The 21,921-nt window shown below is 37.7% G+C and overlaps 2 protein-coding genes across 4 annotated transcripts in view; both read left to right on the top strand.

Annotated features, from left to right (window-relative positions):
* The window catches only part of LOC107662924 (anosmin-1-like), a 72,611-nt gene that overhangs the window by 20,348 nt on the left and 30,342 nt on the right, over nt 1-21,921 (top strand). For 2 of the 3 annotated variants that reach the window (XM_016453060.1, XM_016453061.1), the window contains exons 3-5: nt 16,807-16,869; nt 19,078-19,285; nt 20,252-20,436. In XM_016453060.1, coding sequence (XP_016308546.1) covers nt 16,807-16,869; nt 19,078-19,285; nt 20,252-20,436 — 456 coding nt within the window. The remainder of the gene's footprint in view (nt 1-16,806; nt 16,870-19,077; nt 19,286-20,251; nt 20,437-21,921) is intronic. The other variant, XM_016453062.1, reaches the window with a different exon arrangement.
* Nucleotides 1-21,921, top strand: part of LOC107662933 (LIM and cysteine-rich domains protein 1-like) — a 360,255-nt gene that overhangs the window by 7,589 nt on the left and 330,745 nt on the right. The window lies entirely within an intron of this gene.

The following is a 21,921-nucleotide window of genomic DNA, read 5'->3' on the forward strand; positions in this document are numbered from 1 at the left end:
TTTGAAAAATAATGTGTTTTTTGAACATTAAAGCATGTCAACATATTCTGTTACACCAAATACACAAAATAATGATCTTTAAAAAAGCATCATATGACCCCTTTAATGTGTATCATTTAATAATGATATATTTGTTATTTGTAATATATTTTCACTTTCACTCACACACAACTTAATTTATATTTGCTATTGAGAATTTTTATATTATTAATGAAAAACAACACACGCATAGGTATTAAAATATGTAAAAAATAATCAGAAGTTGAGAAAACTCAAACGCACGAGGCAACAATCTGTAGGATCTTTTTGAGTATACTAAACATATGGAAACTTATGGCTTGAATTTTAGGTTAAGCTGAGCATTAAAATTACGTTTTTATGGTCTAAAACTTTCTCAGTTTATCTAACTTGTGTATCAGTTTCTTAAACAAACTAAAAAAAAACGGTTATATAGATTTGATTCTAAACACCAAAACAAGGCACAGACTAGTTGAAATGGAAGAAACTTCAAGGAGAACACTAATCTCAGTGGTGACATATAAAATACAAACAAAGACAATAGAGCTAAGACATCTAATTCATCATTAGTGATCAAACTGAGCATGTTTAACAGCCTGCTAGATGTGACATCATAAGCTAAGTTACTCAAACTAAAATGGCCTAAAAGTTGACTTAATTTTTCATAATTTTTTCAACATCCAGAAAAGTTTGTCTGACAACATGGATTTGGGCTTTTAACAGTGATAAAGTACTTGTTCTGTTACATGGCTTGCAAGATGTGATTGAAATATTGTGACAGCTTTACTGTCAATGATTTTTTCCAGAAGCTTAAATACATCAATTGTGTAACGTTAAACCCCAGTTCAAACAGTTCCGCGCTTAAAGCGCTCTACACATTCTTATTCAAAGCACCAAATAATCGCAACAGCATGAAATCAACTGTGGTTTTCACCTAAAGCAATACATTTAGCTTCAAAACCACAGAGAGCCTCAAAGCCAACATTACAGTTCCTAAAGTAAACCATGCTCCGTTGCCATTTACATATCTGAAATATGCTCTGTTACCTTTAACGGCACGTGAAATAGTTTATGATGACGGATTCATTTGAACCATATGAGTGGCGTAGACAACTCCTCCTCGCGCCGCTGAGAGTTTCTGCAGGCTGGTGAACTCCGTGGCCTTGTGTCGTAGCTTCTCCTCCACCATTAGCAGCATGTTTGCTGTGAGCGTGTTGCGTGTGGCCTGCAGACACCTGAACTGCAAAGCCAAGTCAATGGATTGCAGGCACTCGGAACACCCAGGTTGTTCCCATAATGCACCAGTGCAGATTGTGTGCTGATTTAAACTGCAGCAAGCAACGGATGCTTTCCAGTTCATTTGCTGCCCCGAGTGACACCTTTAATGACCGGCCCGTCCTGCGTTCGTCAAGCAGGCTGATGTTTCACTGGGAAGGCGTTTGCATGTTTTACTAGAGAGCTCCCGGGATTCAGAAACACTGAATTAAAGATGTTTCTGCACATATGGTTTTTGTCATAGCGCGTTTGCAGCCCATGAGAATGTACACTAAATCAGAACATGCAGCCTTCCTTTAGAATCATGAACAGGCAAAATGAGAACGCTGAGAGGTCAAGAAGAGACCTTCAAAATCAAGTCCGAGATGATTTGTGTTTCGTTAGGGGGGTGGTATGGACGTTTGTCATCGGCTTCCATATGGATAAGCCATTTGAGTTGTTCTTGACATTGAGAGATGAATGGACTTCCACTCTTTCTCGGGCTACACTGCGTCTCCTAATGTTTCAGTTTTTCGCGTCTGGCGTTTGAAGGTTCATCGGAGGTGAGGCCGGGAACACAAGCTACCGTTCCTTTTTCCTTTGGCCTCTTGCAGCGAGCACAGCTTTCTCCTATTTGTTGCCATCTTGTTCTGCACGGCTTTCAAAAGGTCTCAGAGGGTCTGCGCCGCTTCTCAGAAAGATTTTCTGAATTTGTTCCACCACGTCACAGACCCCTTTAAAGCTCCTCTGGTTTATGATGACATATGTTCAGAAAAAATGCTTTTCTGATCAGATGATCATCTGATAACACTTTACAATAAGGTTAACGCTCGTTAACTTGATTAGTTGACATTCATTAACAATGATAAATACTTTATGAATCTTACACTCTTAAAAAAGATGCTTGGTTTGAATCAGGTATTCTATGAAGAACCTTCAACATTTGTGGAAACTTTTCAGTGCACTAAAGGTTCTTTATAGTGAAAAAAAAAGTCCTTTAGGTTAATAAAATATTCTTCACACTAAGAAAAAAAATGGTTCTTTTAAGAAGTGTTCACTGAAAGGTTATTCTATGGCATTGCTGTGAAAACACCCATTTGGGAGCTTTATTGTTACATGTGCAGTTAATTTCAACATGTACTAATATATTATTAAAAGGATAGTTCAGCCAAAAATGAAAATTCTGTCAAGACATTTTTAAGAATGTCTTACATTCTTAAAAACATTACTGGTAGCCATTGATTTTCATAGTATTTTTATTCCATACTATGGAAGTCAATGGCTACCGTCTACTGTTTGGTTACCCACATTTTCTTCAAAATGTGTTCGTTTGTGGTCAGAAACTCATACAGGTTTGGAACAACTTGAGGGTGAGTGAATGATGACAGAAGTTTCATTTTTGGGTGAACTATCCCTTTAAGTATTAATATTATTTAATGAACCTGATCTGATATGAACTAACAACGAATGGTTGTAGTTTTAATAACAGTAAAGGTCCTTGCACACTGAGTCCGAAATTTTCGTTTTTTTACATTTTCGTCATCCTTTCCAGACAAAATGCTTGCTACAGATGCGAAAACGCAGAAAATCGAAACTGGTCCAATTTTTTTATGATGGACGAAAGTTTCGGAGGCAGTGTGTAAATGTGATTGACACAACATGAGGTCGTATTTATTTTTTAACGTGAGAAAATTTCGGACGAGAATACCTTAACACTTTATTTTGATGGTGCCCTTTAGACATTTGGTTAACTATAAGAAACTTTGTAACTGCATGTCAACTAGCAGTCATATCATATCATAAGCATCATAATCCTAAATTGATCATAGAGCCATTGTCACTAATGAAGCTACGATCAACTTAGGTTTACGATGCTTTTGGAACACACAGCTCTGGCCAAGTCAGATGTTGAAGATCATCTTGGTGCTCCAACTGTACAGGTTTTATGATCATAATTCCATCTTTTTCACATTTTTGCATTGTTTTCTTTGATTACTGTGGCTTTGTGAAGTTCCCTGTGGTTGGTTTTTATGGCAACATGGTTTCAAAGTGAATATTGAGGTTTGTTGACAGTTCTGTGTTGTTTGGACACAATACCTCTTAGTGTTTGATGGACTCACTCACTTTCAGTTTTTTCTCACTGTTCTTCTTCACTGATCAAGTCTTGACATGTTTTATGCATGCAGTCATAATCATTGACTTCTGTTCTTTAAACAGCAAACAATTGGGCTTTTAAAGGGGTCATATGATGCGATTTCAATTGTTCCTTTCTCTTTGGAGTGTTACAAGCTCTTGGTGCATAAAGAAGATCTGTCAAGTTGCAAAGACTAAAGTCTCAAATCCAAAGAGATATTCTTTATAAAAGTTAAGAGTTAACCACGCCTACCTAAAACGGCTCGTTCTAACACGCCCCCACATGTCTACGTCACGATGTGGGAAGATTTGCATAACGCCACCCAAATGTTCACGCAAAGAAAGAAGGCGTAACTTTTATTCTCGCTGTAGTATTGTTGTTGCCGCCGCCATGTCGTGAAGGCGCTGTGTTTCGTTGTGAAAGCGAAACTACTTTGTTTGGCCTTCCAAAAGAGGACGATATCCGCTTCGTCATGCCTGGAGCTGATCCGTGCTGGTCGCTGAGGAAATACATCAACTTTGCGCTGTTGATCACCGGATCGGACCGGATCGTCCAGCCCGGGGTCGTCACATGTGGTTGCCGCAAGCGCTCACTCTAGGCTGCCGCCGCTCACTCTAGCCCGCCGTGTGTGATGCTGTGTTTCGTTGTGAAAGCGAAACTACTTTGTTTGAGATGCTCTTGCTAAACGTGCTCCTATGATTTGCTCTTTTTGAAAGTCACCTATTTCACCCATGTCTTGTACTAAACACTGTCATTAAAACTAGAAAGTGTAGACAACAAAAAGATAAATATAAGATAATTGCAGTGTTTGTTTTTTTCACTGAAGCCTACACAATTGATGTTAACCCCTATAATAACAGGTGTGACTTTGTCTAACACCCAAGGACAGTTATTTAACCTGATAATATAAAAAAGACACAGGCAAAAATGAAAATGTATGCCTCCAAACCCCCATAGCAAGCTCAGTTTTTGGTTCTCTGTGCATGTCAATTTTCATCAGGCAAATGCATGAAACTGATGTAAAATGAAACTGTAAGTGCTTTTTTTTTCTGTCACTGTATAAACATAAGCGCAGGCCAGATAAATAAACACACTGATGAGGTTCATGGCCAGTTCGAGTTCCTAACCCTGATTGATTTGATTGTACATTACAAAAGATGCATTTGAAAGCGATTAACACATCGGCTACTGAGGGGAAACTACTTCATAAGCAAGCAAGATATTGATATCACCTCCACAGCAGATGTTAGAAACTCACTCACAGATGTTTGCAACTATGGGAAAACGTTTAAATTTAAGTTTTTGAACTCAAAGCGTGACAACTTCAATCTGATGTTTCTGTAAACGTGAATCTGTTTTTATTTGTCTTAATGTGAATATGCTGAGCGTTTCTTTCTTGTTGTTTCAAACGGTGATGTATAGCAACTGAAGTCATATGGACTCATTTTCTGATGTTTTTATGGTGCTTTTATGTCCTTTTTGATCTTGACACTGAAAAAAAATTATTTTGCACCAATTTAAAAAAAAAATTCTTTAATTTGTTACAGCCATAAAAGTTTTTTCAAATTATATTTATGGTTTGGTTCATACATTACTTTTTTTTTTTTTTTCATATGAAACATCTCTTTTCCGAAAGATAGAAACATTCATATCAGGTATTACACCATTTTCTATTACACCAATATAAAAATACATTTTTAAATAAGTGGCCCTTGCAAATTTCCAGTGCATTCTTTTCATACATGTATAAGACTACTAATGATAGATTGAAGAGCACATTGAATTGCTCTTATGCAGGAAATGAGGTCAGGTAGCAGGAATGGATTTGATTGGACAAGAGCCTTCCCGACTGCTTCATTCATCTGGTGACTCTGATGTCTTTTTTATGATGAGGAATGGGCTTTTATCTTCATGAAGAGTTTTTCCATGCTGCCTTTGAGCCACAACTTCTCACACATATTCTTTTTTTCCAGCCAGACCTGAATGTCATCTGCTTTTTTAAAGGGAAGAGACAGTAAAACAGCAGGACAGCTGGAGAGTGAAACTCTTAACAGGTTCTGAGGTTGCCACCATACAGATGTCTGAGTTCAGAGTAGATGCTTGTTCAAGCACTTGTGCACCATTGAAGCAGCTAAATTAGTTCAGTCTGGGTCTGTGCATTTCTCAAGCATTCAGCCTAATATTCTCTTTAAACCACGCAATTGCTATTGAGCAGAACAAAACGGCAGACTCAAAAATGTGTGGAAAAAAACTAGAGATTTCTTGAACCAGAGCTAAGCTAAATGTGCAACTTGAGTCCATCTGCAAGCCCCGTGATTTTCAGTATGGAACTGAAGTTGTCAGAAATCTTGTGCGGAAATATGCAGCATAGTTCTCTCAAAAATTAAAATTGTGATAATTTACTCAGCCTTGTGAATCACATATGGCTTTCTTACTAATACAATGGTACACCATAAAAGGAATGTTAGGCAAGATGTTCATGATGCTCTTTTTCACGCAATTCATGAGATTTGATGATGAATTCCACAGCATAAAAACTGAGACTTTTGTTAAATGATTCATCTGTTAAATGTCCCATCATAAATCTTTGGTTTATCAACAATTAACCCATTCAATTTTATTAATTTACTTCTACATCATTTATAGACTTTGAGCTTCAGTTTCAATTAAATACAATCTGCTCAGAAGATTAGATTTTATTTACCTTCTAATTTGTAGTTATTGTAATAAATAGTAACAGTAATATTTCTTTTTTGTTTGTTTGTTTTGGGGGTTTTTTTAGTAATTTTTCTATTTTTATTTAATAATTATTATTATTATTATTATGGTTATTTTATAGCTGAATTGATATGTAATCACAAAATTTTGGCCAAATTGTGCAACCTACAAAAAAGCAAAGCAAACCTACATTTTTATTTATTTTATTTATATACTTATTTCTTGATTTATTATTATTTATTTAATTAATAAATGTAATTTAATCAGAAAAATTGCTAGATACACTGTGACTTTAAACATGTGAATCATATGCATTAACTTCTCTATATTAGATGTTTATTTAATTTTCACAGACTATCCAGGTAAAGAATTCACATGAGATTTTTTCTGTTCAGGTGGATGGAGGGAACATTAGTTAACCAATATTTATATTTATATCTGCTATAACTGCACCAGAATGATGCATTGCTGAAGGCCTTCTCTATGTGTCTGGTTTCAGGGATACTGGTGTGAAAAAGGCATCCGGTTCACCTTAGAGTGTTGAACTGCACGTGATGCATTAGGCTCTCTTTTCATAATTTATAGATTGGCACATGGCTAAGATTCCAACGCCTGTGAAGAGCGTCACCCACTGCGGGCAGAAGTCAACATGCGATCAAAGCCGCTCTGTGGCTAAATCACGGGCAGACAAGCGCAGTGATGATCTGACCCTTGGGATTCTCTGTTCAGTGCTTCCCACTGCATTTCCAGCTCATCCACAGCAGCTCCTGTTACATTAGTGACAAAATGATATTCTGGAATTTTTTGTTCCAATGGCTTCCTTGCACCTTTACTTAATTATCTTGGTATTATTCCAACACTGTAAGAAAAATATCTGGAGAAAAATGGAAAAGGCACTAATAATTTTCTGCCAGGACATTATAGTTTACAGAGGTTTCCTTTAACCCTAAAATACAACACAATGCAATATTTAATTCAAAATACATGTAGACATTTGTTAAAAAAAAAATACAGAAAATTCCTTCCTATTAACAGAGTTCATTTTTATGGACTTTTCTTAGGTTGTAAGATCTCTTACCTCTTAGATCACGTATGGATCTTCAGAAGTGAATGGGTGCCATCAGAATGAGAGTCCCAACAGCTGATAAAAACATCACAATAATCCACAAGTAATCCACACCATTCCATTAACATCTTGAGAAGACAAAAGCTGTGTTTTTGTAATAAATTCAGAGACATTTTTTGCTTCAAACCTGCCATATATTTTTTTTTTTTACTTTTGAAAGTTCTCAACGGTGTTTTTCTAACTGTAGACTCTGGTAATGCTGCAGTTTCGGTGTTAATAGACCTTAGTGCAGCCTTTGACATCATAGATCATTCCTACTGCACGACTTTAACGGTTAATAGGGATTCGTGGCACTGTTTTAAACTGGTTTAAGTCCTGTCTAACCAGTAGGAGCTTTTCAGTTACACTGGGTGAATTTACATCATCATTGGCCTCTCTTACATGTGGGATGCCTCAAGGATCAATTTTGGGACCTATTTTGTTTTCATTGCACATGCTTCTGATTGGGTCAGTTTTTAGTAAATACTATGTCGATGACATGCAAATATATGTACCAGTAAAGAAGGAAGGCAACTCCTTAGTGTTTCTTCTTGCATGCTTAAAGGACTTAAAAACAAGCTGTGAATTTTCTGCAACTAAATTAATGTAAAACTAAGACTTGTTTTTGCACCCTCCAATGCATCTGGGTCCATTAATATTGATTTAGGCCCTTTATCTATTTATGGTAAATCCATGGTAAAAAAAATAAATAAATACAAAATAAAATTAGTCAGTCCATGATGTTACGATTACAGATTGTCCAGAATGCCGCTGCAAGATTGTTGACAGGTTCTCGGAAACAGGACCATTTTGTCATCTTTACATTGGTTATTGGTCCGTTATAGGATTGATTTTAATATTTTGCTGTCTGTTTTTAAATCTTTAAATGGCATTGCATCATCTTATCTTTCTGATTTGTTACAACCTTACTCACCATCAAGATCACTCAGGTCCTCTAACCAGAATTTCCTGATTGTTCCTAGGTCGAGATGTAAACTGTGGGGGGACCATGCTTTTGCATTGTCAGCCCTGAAGCTCTGGAACAATTTGCCTTTGCACATTGACTACACATTGGTGTAATTTGCACACTGACTACACATTGGTGTCATTTAAGTCTCTTTTAAAGACTCATATCTTCTCACAGGCATTTTGTGTGTGTGTGTGTGTGTGTGTGTGTGTGTGTGTGTGTGTGTGTGTGTGTGTGTGTGTGTGTGAATTGTTTGACGCACATGCTACAGATGTGTGTATTGTATTTTTTTTATGTTACACAATGTGTACAGTCAACTTAATGTTGTTTTTAATTGTGCTTTAAAAATAAATTGCCTTGGCTTGCCTTACAATATGAGTCCTCTATCAAAGCATTATTAGCCTAAGTGTTATTATGGATTATGGACTTGTTATTTTGGCTAGAAGTGATGGTTTGAAGTCAAAACGCCTTAATGATGGATTTGTTTCTTACAAACATGCAACTTGTGTCTTCTCAAGTCATTAACTGATGGACTGGAGTGGTGTGGATAACTTGTGGATTATTGTGATGTTTTTATCAGCTGTTTGGACTCTCATTCTGACGGCACCCATTCACTGCAGAACTTAACTTATTTAGACAGTGTAGTTTTGTAGGATTAAATGCTTTTAAGCGCATGATGAATGTCTTTAACTGTATGAGGTTTGAGGTTGTTTTAGTGATGGTAGATGCATCTGTGGTGGCCACTAGTGTTGCTTTCATCAACGAAAATTATGACTAAATATCGTCGTCAACGAACCTTTATCACGTGACGAAAACGAGACGAGACGCAACGTAAATGCTGGTCATGTGACGATGACTATAATTAAATGTATAATGCAATATTGTTGACGAATAAAAACGAGACTAAATGTGGTTTACAAAATAAAAACTATGCTAAAATGTCTCTTCATTTTCATTGACCAAAACGAGACGTTATTTCGTCTCGTTTAGTCGCGTTATTATTATTATTTTGCAGTATTTCTGTTTCCTGTGTCTCGCTTCAGGGGCTGCGTCAGGTCGCACTGCACAGACGCAGGCGACGTCACTTCCTCAAGCCCCACTTCTCACCTCAAGCATTATTTAGACCAGTGTTTCCCAACCGGGGTGCCGCGTCTGTCGAGAGCAGGGGTGCAGTGTAAAAAATTTAATTTAAAAATTTTTTTTTTTTTTTTTTAGAGAAGAACTACACTACTCATAATCCTAAAAAGAGATTCCCCAATCAGAGAAATCTGTTCAGCAGCAACTGCTTGCTCCCATGAAGCGCACAAGTCTTTTTTTACACTTTCAACATTTTGGATCAATAAGATGATTATGTTTTTGAAGGAAGATTCTTTTGTTTACTAAGGCTGCATTTATTTGATCAAAATTACAGCCAAAAACAGTAATATTGTGAAACATTAAAATAACTGTTTTCCTTTTTAATGAATGTAAATGGAATCATGTATTTATAATGTAAATAATTTATCATGTAATTTATTCCTGTGATGCAAAGATGAATTTCCAGCAGCCATTAGATCTTCAGTGTCACGTGATCCTTAAGAAATCATTTGGTAGTCGAGACATTTTACTTTTGAAAGGTAGTGCATATGTTTTTATACTTAATTATAATCACAATTACTAGAAAAGTATTTTTGCTTCAAATCAAAGGATGAAATGTTGAGATTCATCTTAGGGCTGAATGGTTCATTGCATGGCTGGAAAGTTTTTTTTTTCTTCTGAAATGCCTAGAGAGGAAATGAATGTCAAAAATACTTTAGGAACCAATGCTGGTGGACGATCACTGTTGCAGTCTATAGGAAGCAATAACTTTTTATTCGGTTCTTTGCCAAAAATGTATATTTTGTATTTAGAAGTGGCAAAGAAAATTATTCCTAGGGTTTTAATTAGGATTCAGTGGAACTGAAATACCTAAAATATTAAGATCTGTTGGTCCCTCTAATACTTTACCTATCACCTGATGAAATATCTCATCATAACCCTCATCTCGTGTTGAAATATCATATTTTTTTCCTCGCTGTCAGAGAAGATTAAGTGTAAAGAAAAGTCTCCCACAGCGTTTCCGTCAGGGACCAGTCAGTGCAGCCTGACGAGGGCAAAGAGTCAGTGCTCCTCCTGAAGAAAATATGTCTGGGTTCTTCTGATCTGGAGGAGGATGATGAGGAGCAGTAGAGAAAACGCTCTCTTCCCTGTGGGGCGTCTCTCAGAAAACATTCATCTTCAACACTAAATTAAAGAAGGGTTTTGGTCCACAGACTGAATGTAAGGAGCATTATAGGGAATTCTCACAGAACTATTTATACTGTTCACCTGTGGTTACTTAACACTACATAGAAGTGAGTGAACTTGTTTTGAAACATTTTTTACATTGCTTCAAAAATCCTTATTAGTGGTCCATAAAACTGACTAACTCGTCATTTTAAGTAGATTGTGATTAAAATGTGACACAAATTCTGATATCTGTTTGGGTTACCTGGTGTTAACTCTGTAATGTCCACCAGTTTGACTGGGTTCAGGTTGATTTACAGACTGGTTGATAACTGGTCGGTGATATTTCATTATGTTGATATGTGAATATTATTCCATTATTCAGCCAGTCACAGTGAAATGGATGCTTCCCTAAATACCGTTAGGTGGTAAAACATCTGCTATTGTAAATAATTACAAATAATTACAATAGAAGTAATTAATTAAATGTCTTAGCCGTCACCGCAGTGCTGTGAAAGGGATTAATTTAGACATACAACTTCACATAGAGGATATTATCATACATTTACCTAAAACTTGTATTTCATTAACTGAAATAGTGTTAATATGCAAAATTAGTCAAATGTGTTTTTTAACAAGTAGCTTTTCCACAAGATGAGGTAAATACTAATATAGAAAGAAAACACAATCATGGTAACATACAGTGCATGACACTACATGTAACGGGGCTGACAAGACGTGAGACGTGCGGATCCATGTGCAAGCTTTATTAAAAGTAGAGGAGGTCAGAAACACAGGCAGGGTCGAACAGTGGCAAACAGGTATATAGCGGGCAAGACACAGGAATAGTCCTAGGGCTAGCGTAGATCGACGATCGGCGAACAGAATCACAAGGGGCGAGACTAGAGGGATAAATCCAGGAAAACAGGCAAAGATCAGAAACCGAGAAAACAGACAAGGCAAGGCAAGGCAAGACTGGGCTGGATGATGGGATATGTAGTCCGCGGTGATATGCAACAGTGTGTAGTACGAGAGTCAATGAAATGGAAAGGGTGACCTCTGATGGCTAGCAGACGGAAGTTCATGGACCGGATACATGACACTACAAATAATAATTAATGGATACATTCAATAAATGCAATAAATGGTAATTTTACAGAACATGGTGACATAAAACCTAAAATGCATAACAGATATTAAAAAAGTTCAGAAGAAATAGTTATTTCAATGAAAAAAAATTAATTTACAGTTTTTCACTATAACAACTAAGATAAGATGTTCTATAAGCTATACGATATAACTGTAAGATGTTCTTTTTTTACTTCAAAAAATTGTACATTTAACAGTATTTTACTGAAAATTACATAAAATGTCTCATTAGATCTATTGCTATTTTTCACTGTACACTCTTAAAACTAAAGTTTCGATGGATGTTAATGGTTCTTGATGGAACCACAGCTGCCAATAAAAAACCTTTAAGAGTGTATATAGTATGGCAATTTACCGTTAATCAATAAACAGGCTTTTACTGTAGCCTTTTGTAGACTTTTACTGTTAAAATGACAATAATGCACATAACAAAATGGTCAGAATAAAAATGTTAATGTGAACTCTGTTTTAAGGGAAGAGAAAGCGGTTTAACACACCCGGGATTTTTATGTGGCCATGTAACCACATAAGCAGCATTCTTACGCTTTCTTATTTTACACAGCTTTCTCACAATAAGCAGTTTTCTGCCATGCATGTGAATGTAGTCAGTGTAGCAGGCACTGTTAGGAAAAGCCCACATACTGACAGTACACTAAAACCCAGCACGCGTCACTTCATTCGGTAACACTTTATTTTAGGGTCTCTTAACTATAGTTGCTTATTAGCATGCATATTACTAGAATATTAGTCATTTATTAGTACTAATTAAGCACATATTAATGCCTTATTCTACATGACCTTATTCTACATCCATAAACCAATACCTAAACCTAACAACTATCTTACTAACTATTAATAAACTTCAAATCACCTCAATGTAAGGAGAAGCTGCATCACGGTTTTACTTCTTCACTGTTACACTGAGATCTTTTGTAAAAAGAAGCAGCAGATGTTTCATTCATTCATCCATCAACATATCCCACAGTCCCACGTGTGTCATGCCAGAGGCCTTTGTCTGAGGGAAATTAGTCAGTGATAACCTGTGTCACAGCTACTGGTCTCCATGCGCTGACCCCCTGCCGCAGTGTTTGTGGTAGATCTGCTGCTCACAAACGCACTAATGCAGTCCAGATCTCTAGCTCTCTCAAGTCACCCCTTCCTCTCAGGAGTGTGTTGTCATATTGATGACTCACAGACAGTGTGTTTGCCAAACTGTGTGTGTGTGTGTGTGTGTGTGTGTGTGTGTGTGTGTGGTGTGTGTGTTTGTGTGTGTGTGTGTTGTGTTGAGGGCCGTCAGCAGTCATTAGATGGAGGTTGGACACACAGGAGCTATACTGACCTCAACTGAATATACAGAAACGTGAAAACACTCCATAGGGACATCATAACTGACAGTTCAAGAATTTACATTGCCATATAATCTTTTGATAAACAAATTTTGCTTGTCCGTATATGTAGGGGCTTGGATTGCATTCAGTGTGCGCGTTTGTAGGGTAAGTAGGTTTACTTTTAAAAAGCTGTAATTACAGATAATGTAATATTAATGAAATAAAAGGCCACTTAAGTGTACTGTATCTTAAGTACACTTCTAAAAATGCACTTTATAATAATGCACTTTTTCAATTTAAAGGTTTTAAAGTACATTTTGAATCATTGTTTTATTAGTCTTTTAGCACTTGATTATAATTTGAACTGTTGTGTGTTATTCAAAAATTACATTTAAAGTTAACATATTTTAAACATACTAAACAGCAACCTCATCATTACAAATGTGTAATTACAAATATATTATAATACATGACTTAAATTCATGTTACATTAAAGTATGGTAAACGTTTATGTTTGTCAGTGCATTCAGCAGTACACTTTAACCATATTTCAGAGACAATAGTACAACATTTTAAAATTACATATAAACGTACTTAAGTCCTACTTACTCCAAAATTCAGCTAATTAAATTTAATATAAATATAAATTATCATACATTTTCATTTAATAACAATTAACATGCAATTAAGTAAATATTACAGCCAGTTCATACTTAAGTATATTATTTTAAAGTTTATTATTTCTGTAATAAAAGTGTGCTTTTTTCACAGAGGGAATGGTTGTACCAGTGTTGCTATTCTGGCCTCCTCAAACAAACAAGTAATATTTTCAGGGTAATAAACCTACAAAAAGCTGTAGTCATAGTTGACTCTACATATCTTTCCACATTTCTACATTTTAACATAAAAACACACTTCACCTTAAAGACAGACCCGTGTTTTTGTTGAAGAATTTATTTTTGTATATTTTGTACTTCTGACAGTATTAGTATTGGATGAGTTTGGTTGTTTTCCTTTCTGCAGACTGTCAGTCTGTAGTGATATGGGCATTGGCTAGACACTGGTATCACCAGAAGAAAAACAAATCTTATTTGAGAAGAACATATTTTTAAAAGAATCCCTGTATCCTTTTTAATCAAAGTCACTATAAATGAAAGATTTAGACTTTGATTTTCTTGATAATAAGATTATCTTTGCAGTAAGGTGAAACCAGTTTCACTCCATGTCTCCCCGCTTTCTTATTTTCTGTCCATTTTCTTCTTTTTTGAACGTGGTCTTGCCTTTGAGTTCAGCCAAATGAAAGCTGTCTGTTCAGGTGGGGGATAGATGGGGGCAGATGTCAGAATAATCCATCACATAACACACAACAGATGTGTTCAAATGTTCCAGCACATGAGCGACTGGAGGCCCGGCCAGCGGGGGTTCAACCGGGAGCACGTCTCACAGGGAACGGATCACTTAGATTAGAGGGGGAAAAACACACTCGATTCTGAACGGAACAAATGTGGTCATCCTTTGTTTCGGATGTTTGAATGCTTGTACATCTAAGGCTTTATTTGCACAAATCTGATCATTAGGATTGACCACATTTTGTAAGCAATGAAATCGAATCTGTTCGTGCAGACAGTGCATTCAATATCTAATATATCTACATCGTTTTCCATTGTAATCATTAAAGCATTAGCACAAAGCCAAGTGATTTACTTCTACAACAACTTAGAGCAGTTGTCATTGGAAAGAAAGGGCGGAAAACTGGAAATTATATCTTCACCGTGGCTTAAATTATGAGCTGCATGAGCATAAGCAACAAAGGTTTTGCTGTATTTTACTCTCCATTCATAAGAAAACCGATTCGTTCATTCATACAACATTCATTTTGTGGATATAGACTTTGGTATACTCACAACAAAGTTCTTCATCTTTCTTTATTTATAGAAAAAAAGCTGAGTGATGGTATGCTGTTTGCTATATTTAGATCCCACGCTGCTGGATTCATGAATACTGTGTGAGCAGGTGCAACAGATAGTGTACAAATAGTAAGAGCTATACAGGCAAACCTCACTCCCCTGAGTGGCACAAGTCAGACCTGTTACATTGGTGCCGTGACCGGAAAGTGGTGAGGTTTAGGGGGAGAGTGTAATAGAGGCCATATAAGAGTTCACAGGTACACCTCATTCCCCTGACCTCAAGAGGCACACACGTAACCAATGCCAAAAGCTGTGGTCTTTAGTTTATTTGTTAATGCAACTGCCTACCATGCTGGTTGATGCTGGTTCAAATCCCTCACAGAGTGGTGCAAGTCAGACCAATTATATTGGTGCCGTGACCCGGATAGTAGTGAGGCTTAGGGGCGTGACTACACAGAGGGCAGATTCTAAGAGCTGTACAGGTAAACCTCACTCCCCTGACCTCAAGAGTTGCACTAGCAGCTAATACTGGAGGCAATGGTCTTTAGCGTCCTTATTAGTACCCACCTCTCTTATTGGATGCTGGTTTGAATCCCGTTCAGAGTGGTGCAAGTTGGACCAGTTACATTGGTGCCGTGACCCGGAAAGTCGTGAGGTTTAGGGGAGAGTGTAATGGAGGCCATATAAGAGTTGTACAGGTACACCTCACTCCCCTGACCTCAAGAGGCACACAAGTAGCTGATGCCAAAGGATGTGGTCTTTAGTTTTCTTGTTAGTGCACCTGCCTACCATGCCAGTTGACGCTGATTCAAATCCCTCTCAGAGTGACGCAAGTTGGACCAGTTACTTTGATGCCATGACCGGGATAGTAGTGAGGCTTAGAGGCATGAGTAAACAGAGGCCAGATACTAAGAGCTGTACAGTTAAACCTCACTCCCCTGACATCAAGAGGTGCACTAGCAGCTAATTCTGGATACTATGGTCTTTAGAGTCCTTATTAATACCCACCTCTCATACTGGATGCCAGTTTGCATCCCATTCAGAGTGGTGCGAGTTGGACCAGTTGTATTGGTGCCGTGACCCGGGTTAGAGTGAGGATAAGGGGGGTAAGTAAAACGGAGGGCATATAGTAAGAGCTGTACAAGTAAAACTCACTCCCCTGACCTCAACCATCACACAAGCAGCTGATGCTGAACCCTGCGGCCTTTTACATCCTTGTTGGCATGCCAGTTTACCATGTTGGTAGACAAGTTGGACCAGTTGCACGGGTAGTGGGCAGCACATTTTCACTTCAGCACCCGTAATAACAGAAATGAAAACACCTCACTCATGCACTGTATACATGTGTGCGAATCCGGTGTGAGGAAGTGAAACAGAAAATATATTTTCATCAAAGCAGGTAGAGGCCCAAGTCAAGGGCCAATGTAATTTAGAAGGTAAAACAAGCATTTTCAAACCACCAAAGTGAACTCAAATTCACCTTTTGTCTGGATTTCAAAATGATGTGACACCTGTTTATTGTGTGATTTCACTTTATGTATACCAGGGCCTTAATGCAGCATAGTTCACTTTAAGTGGAGAGAGTGTGTGAAATTGAACATCGATACAGATTTACACCTTGTTCTTGCAAAATATTATTTCTGCTCAAAGGTTTAGGGTTGGGGTGAGTTTCCTTAAAAACTCAAAATAAACACAGGGTAGAAATGTATTTAAATCTGACAACATCTAGACTTGGTCAAATTTCAAACCCATGAAATATTCATCAATCTGTCAATATTTTAAACAGCTTGTCACAACAGTTTGTAGTTCTGCCGTCTGCACAATGCAACACAGTTTGAACGTGTCCCCACGGCTGCTGTACTGTAACAGTGCATTCCTTGTGCTCACATGCAAATACTTGTGTGTTCTGTTTCTCCACGGCTATCCGTGGCATTTAAAAAGTTATAGGCCGTACTCAGGACTGTTTATTTGTTTGTCTGCAGTGCCTACAACCATGCAAGGAACTATGGGAAACAAGGCGAGCCCTGTATCCCAAGACCTGCGAGGTAAGTCTCTCCACGGAAGAATTCCTCCTTATGTTTTCGCCGACTGGAGATTGTTACAGCCGTGAAGGAAAGGCTAATTGCGTGGGACGTTTCTCTGATTAAAAACCACACAAATGTAAGTCTGAGACGAGCTTATGAATTAGCACACGGAGCCATGTAGTCACGCTCCGCAATCAAAGACGTGTCAAGCATGTGTGTGGTTTTGTGTGCGTTAGTCTAAAACGAATTGAAGCAGCAATTGAACGACTCAGAATTCCAGTGTGATTTTATGGCCCTTTTATCCCGTGTCCCCAGAGTGGCTTAGAGTTGAACACAGAGATTATGTTTCCCTCAGCGGAGATCAGCATGTTATTGAAGTCAACCAGATAAGAGCCATGTTTACGTCCAGACCTTTGTTCTTCACAGAAAGCGCAACAACTGTTAACATCTTGTTGAAATTCAGCGATCGTTATCTCAACAAAGCTTTAATTTAAACAGTCAGCGTGAAGTGTTTCAACACTTGAGGTCCATCAGATGGACGCGCTGTGTGGTTCAGCTGTGCATAAGACGCGTTGGGTAATAAGTACCCAGAATTCTTCACAGCCACTTAGAAACACGCAGTGAAGCCCTTTGTTGTTTTCCCAATTCTGTGATTCACCCAATGGAAGAAACATGCGCCTCGTTCAGACTGACAGAAGTGTTGAGTTGAGTAATCTTGGAGATGTTGTGCAGATGAACAGTTTCCAGAGCGCCCCGCTGCCACATGTGTGTGCAGAAGCAGAGAGGTTATGTTTGACTCGGGCCGTAAGGAACGGTGTGTCAACGGCGGCTAGAGCGCATGAGTCAGTACAAACACACGACAGGACAGACACACAGGGACCGCCAGACGCCTTTGTGGCTCACCCGGCATGGTTTGGGTGGGTGGCTTTGTCTAACCGCTGCGTACCACTCGGTGTCTTTCTTTCACTTTTTGTCACTCCCTGACTTTCCAGCTGCCTCTCATTAGTGGTGTGTGCTAAATCAAGCATTACTATTACTATTGCTATTAGGGTTAGTGAGTTGAACAAACCCCTGTACGGTCCCCCCAGGATTTTGCGATTTTGCAGTTGAAGAATTTAACGCAAATCAAGCGAACTCTGCACTGCATTATATGCAGCAGCTTGCATTTTTGTCTTTATTTTGGCAAAACAAAATGCTTGTCAATATCCTTGCTGCTGTATTGCAGTGAATGCCATTGTAAAGTGAGCAGGGATGGACAGACTATATAGAGCACCAGGACTTTTTGTGCAATTATTCAAAATAAAAATAATAATAATATTTTATCACTCCAAATCATGTATTTATGACCTACAATCATATATTGTCTTTCCAATAAGGAGTGACAGAGACACGTGCCTTGTTTATATTTCCTTGACCCTAGAGCATGGGACAAAATTAACATTTTTAGAAGTTTAATGATACTTTTAAGCTACTCTACATACAGAATATAATGTATATTAGGGTGAATATTTTGTAATCTTCATAATGCCTGATTTTACCAGTAGATTAAATTTAAATAAGTACAATATTTTATTGGATATGCACTTTTTAAAATGTAAGTAAATGCAATCACTGGTAATACTATTATAAACAGTGAAAATGTATATATAAAAAAACTATAATAATAGAAAATAATATATTTGTTAAATATTAAATGATCATTTAAAATGTAAAATATTTAAAAGGCACAAAATATTTACAGATAATTGTTACTTACTGTCTTACTGTCACTAACACTTAGAAGTACATCATAAGTATTGAAAGATTTTCACTGCAAAACAACAGAAAAAAATCCTGCAAATATCACCACAATTTTTGAGGGAAGCCACAAATTCAGTCATTTTAGACTGCTAAAATAAAATGATGGGGGCTGTCTATAGTAACATATTAAACTTACCACATTACCTGTTCTGCACTGTTTTTGCTACTGACATTAATGATACTTAGATGTGTGTACTGTTCTGTATTTACACTCACTTTTCTATTAAAACTCAAGTATAGACTTACACCAGCACTAATAAACACTCAACACCCAAGCAAGTGCCTAAAACACCACACCAACAGGGTAATGCCCTAAAAACCACTCAAAACGCCTTAGAAACCATACAGCAATGCCCTGTCAATTACCTACTGATGGATAACAGAGTCTCCTAAAATGAGCATTTTATCTCTGTCTCTGTCTTCGGTAAGAAGCATCATGAGTGTGTGACCAGTGCTGAGTTCCTGCGCTCGCTGCGGTCACAGAAGCAGGGCGACTGTCCTCCGGCCCAGCGGGCGTCTGGATTCGCTGCAGCCTGTTTGGAGGGCTGTGCGGTCGACCGCGAGTGCTCCGGCTTCAAGAAGTGCTGCTCAAACGGCTGTGGACACACCTGCCAGTCCCCGGCCAACCTTTACAGAGGTACAACACACTGCAGGGTGGGATGGGAATACACCTCAGCTTATGGGGCGAATGGTGATACATTTAGTTAACCATTTAGTAAGTTAACCATGCATTTAGTTGCATTTGTAAAACCTGAAAAAATGGTCAGAAAAATCTAATTTCTTTTTAAATGGAACCATTATTTAAATGTTTATCTTAAAAGTCTTTTAAAAAATCTTTAAAAAAGAAAAAGATTTTTGTTTGCATATGGCAAACTGTGTGATTTCCTCTGTGAAACATGAAGACATTCTGAAGAATGTTGGTAACCAAACAGTTGTGGCTCCCATTCACTTCCATTGTTTGGACAAAAATACAATTGAAGTCAATGGGAACTGAAATTGGCTACCAAAATTCTTCAAAATATCTTCTTTTATGCTCCTCAGAAGAAAGTAATTCATACAGGTTTGGAACGACATGAGGAGTTCCCCTTCATGGGAACTTCGAACTGCGTCCTCTAGGGGTCGCTATGGGGGGAACGCCTCGTCGTGACCAAGTAACCTGAGACGGTTTTTTTTTTTCTTTTTCTGGATGGACTATATATAAAATTAACATGTATCTAATTTATTATGATAATTATGTTTTTAAATATGTAGTAAAGCGTTTAAAAAAAATATTGTAATAGTTTTAAACATATGAAATTAACTTGAATACAAAAATTACTAAGAGATTACAAAGGTCTCTAGGAACCATGAAAATGCATTTAAACTAGATTTTAAAAAGATTTCCTTCGTCTCAGACGTCCATTTTTCCTTGACCCAAATTTAATTCACAGCTGTCTGCTGTTGTTTGTAAAAGGCAAGAATTAAATACTCAGTGAGGTTTTTATATAATGTTGTAATTTTGACCTGATTAGCTGATTTATTGTCACCCTCATAGGCCAAACAGACTTCCCTTGATTCATTGTCCATTCACCCTTTTTACCTCAAAGTCTCTGTTTTTGCTCAGGAGTGCCTTTGAAGCCAAGGAGAGACATTTCCTTTTCCGAGGACCAGCACGGTCATCTGAAGGTGAGGTGGATGTCCAAGTTTAACATCTCTTTTGAGCCGGTTCTGTATGTTCTTCAGAGGAGGTGGAATCATGGGATTCACCCCGGCGAGGACGACGCATCGGCCTGGCAGACCGTTCTCATGGTAAGTGCTTACGGATACAGAGCTCTGATTAAGATGAAGAGTCTAGTTTATTCAGCGTAAGCGCATGTGGGTTTGAGGTTTGTGGAAGAAGTCTTGAATAATTCTTCAAACCTCCTAGTAATGTCTTTCAAGGACTCCTCCATTCTGTTAGGTTTAACAGATGTGTACTAGAATGAATGGTCATAACGGGATCTGTGCCGACTTGAGTAGAACTATATTCATATGGTTCATTAGCTATTGATGTGCGATGTTAAGAGCATTTAGAGAGTGTTTATAATCTGCTGTAGAGCTGGACACACTTGCCAAACTGCATGTAGGGTTTGCTGAAACCAGAGATTCAATCAGTCTCAAACTACTAAGTAGGGGTGTGCAATATTGACACAAAATGATATCTCTTTATTTTGGGGATTTTTTCGCTATAACAAAAATTAAAGGATATTTTGCTGAGTGTGTTTTTGTGCAGGTTTAGGTCTGTCATGGATAAATAAATATGACACTAAAACGGCCATTCGTTCACTCAAACGATTCGTTCAAAACAGCTGATTCATTTAGAAACATGAATTCTTTATGAATGGATCATTGAATCATTGACTCAGATTTGTTCAAAAACAGTTCAAAAAAAGTTTTTTTCATTCAAGAAAAAAGACAGCAGTGTTTCTCTGAGATGCACAAATGCTCTGCTCTGGCTTTGTTTGGAACTATTTTCGTTGACGAAACAGGAAAAGAAAACCATATTGTGTCTAAAATGTAACTCGCTCAATATCAATTTCTTGATTGTTGAACTATTGTATAAAATCCACAGTACGATAAACAACATTTACGATCACGCTCACGTGCCGATATTCGGGAAAACCGCACTTGCTTATGTGATATTGCATAACTATGATATCTTATAAAGATATAAAAACAAAAACCCATAGAGGAATGTTTTTGCTTTCATAACTTTAATTATACAGGCTTTCTATCTGCATTCAGATCATCATGTAGTGAACTCTTTTTGACTCTCAAGACGAGTTTTTGTTTGTTTTAACAAAGTGAGTGACATACTTTGTAATGTCAGCTCGTACATCGTTAAAGGTCCCATGGCATGAAAATTTCACTTTATGAGGTTTTTTAACATTAATATGAGTTCCCCTAGCCTGCCTGTGGTCCCCCAGTGGCTAGAAATGGCGATAGGTGTAAACCGAGCCCTGGGTATCCTGCTTTGCCTTTGAGAAAATGAAAGCTCAGATGGCCCAATCTGGAATCTTCCCTTTATGTCGTCATACGGGGAAAGGTTACCTCCCCTTTCTCTGCTTTGACCGCCCAGAGAATTTGGCCCGCCCATGAGAAAATGAGCTACTACCGTGCAAGGCGAGCGCAATATTTTTTTTTCCTCGAGAGACATCATGGCTTGCAAACGAGCGAAGCATGGCAGTTGCCCCGCCTCTCTCCTCCTCATTAGCATTTAAAGCTACAGACACAGAAATGGCACGTCCTAAGGAA

This window comes from Sinocyclocheilus anshuiensis, unplaced genomic scaffold (genome assembly GCF_001515605.1).
Source record: "Sinocyclocheilus anshuiensis isolate Anshui unplaced genomic scaffold, SAMN03320099.WGS_v1.1 scaffold1571, whole genome shotgun sequence".
Classification (NCBI taxonomy): domain Eukaryota; kingdom Metazoa; phylum Chordata; class Actinopteri; order Cypriniformes; family Cyprinidae; genus Sinocyclocheilus; species Sinocyclocheilus anshuiensis.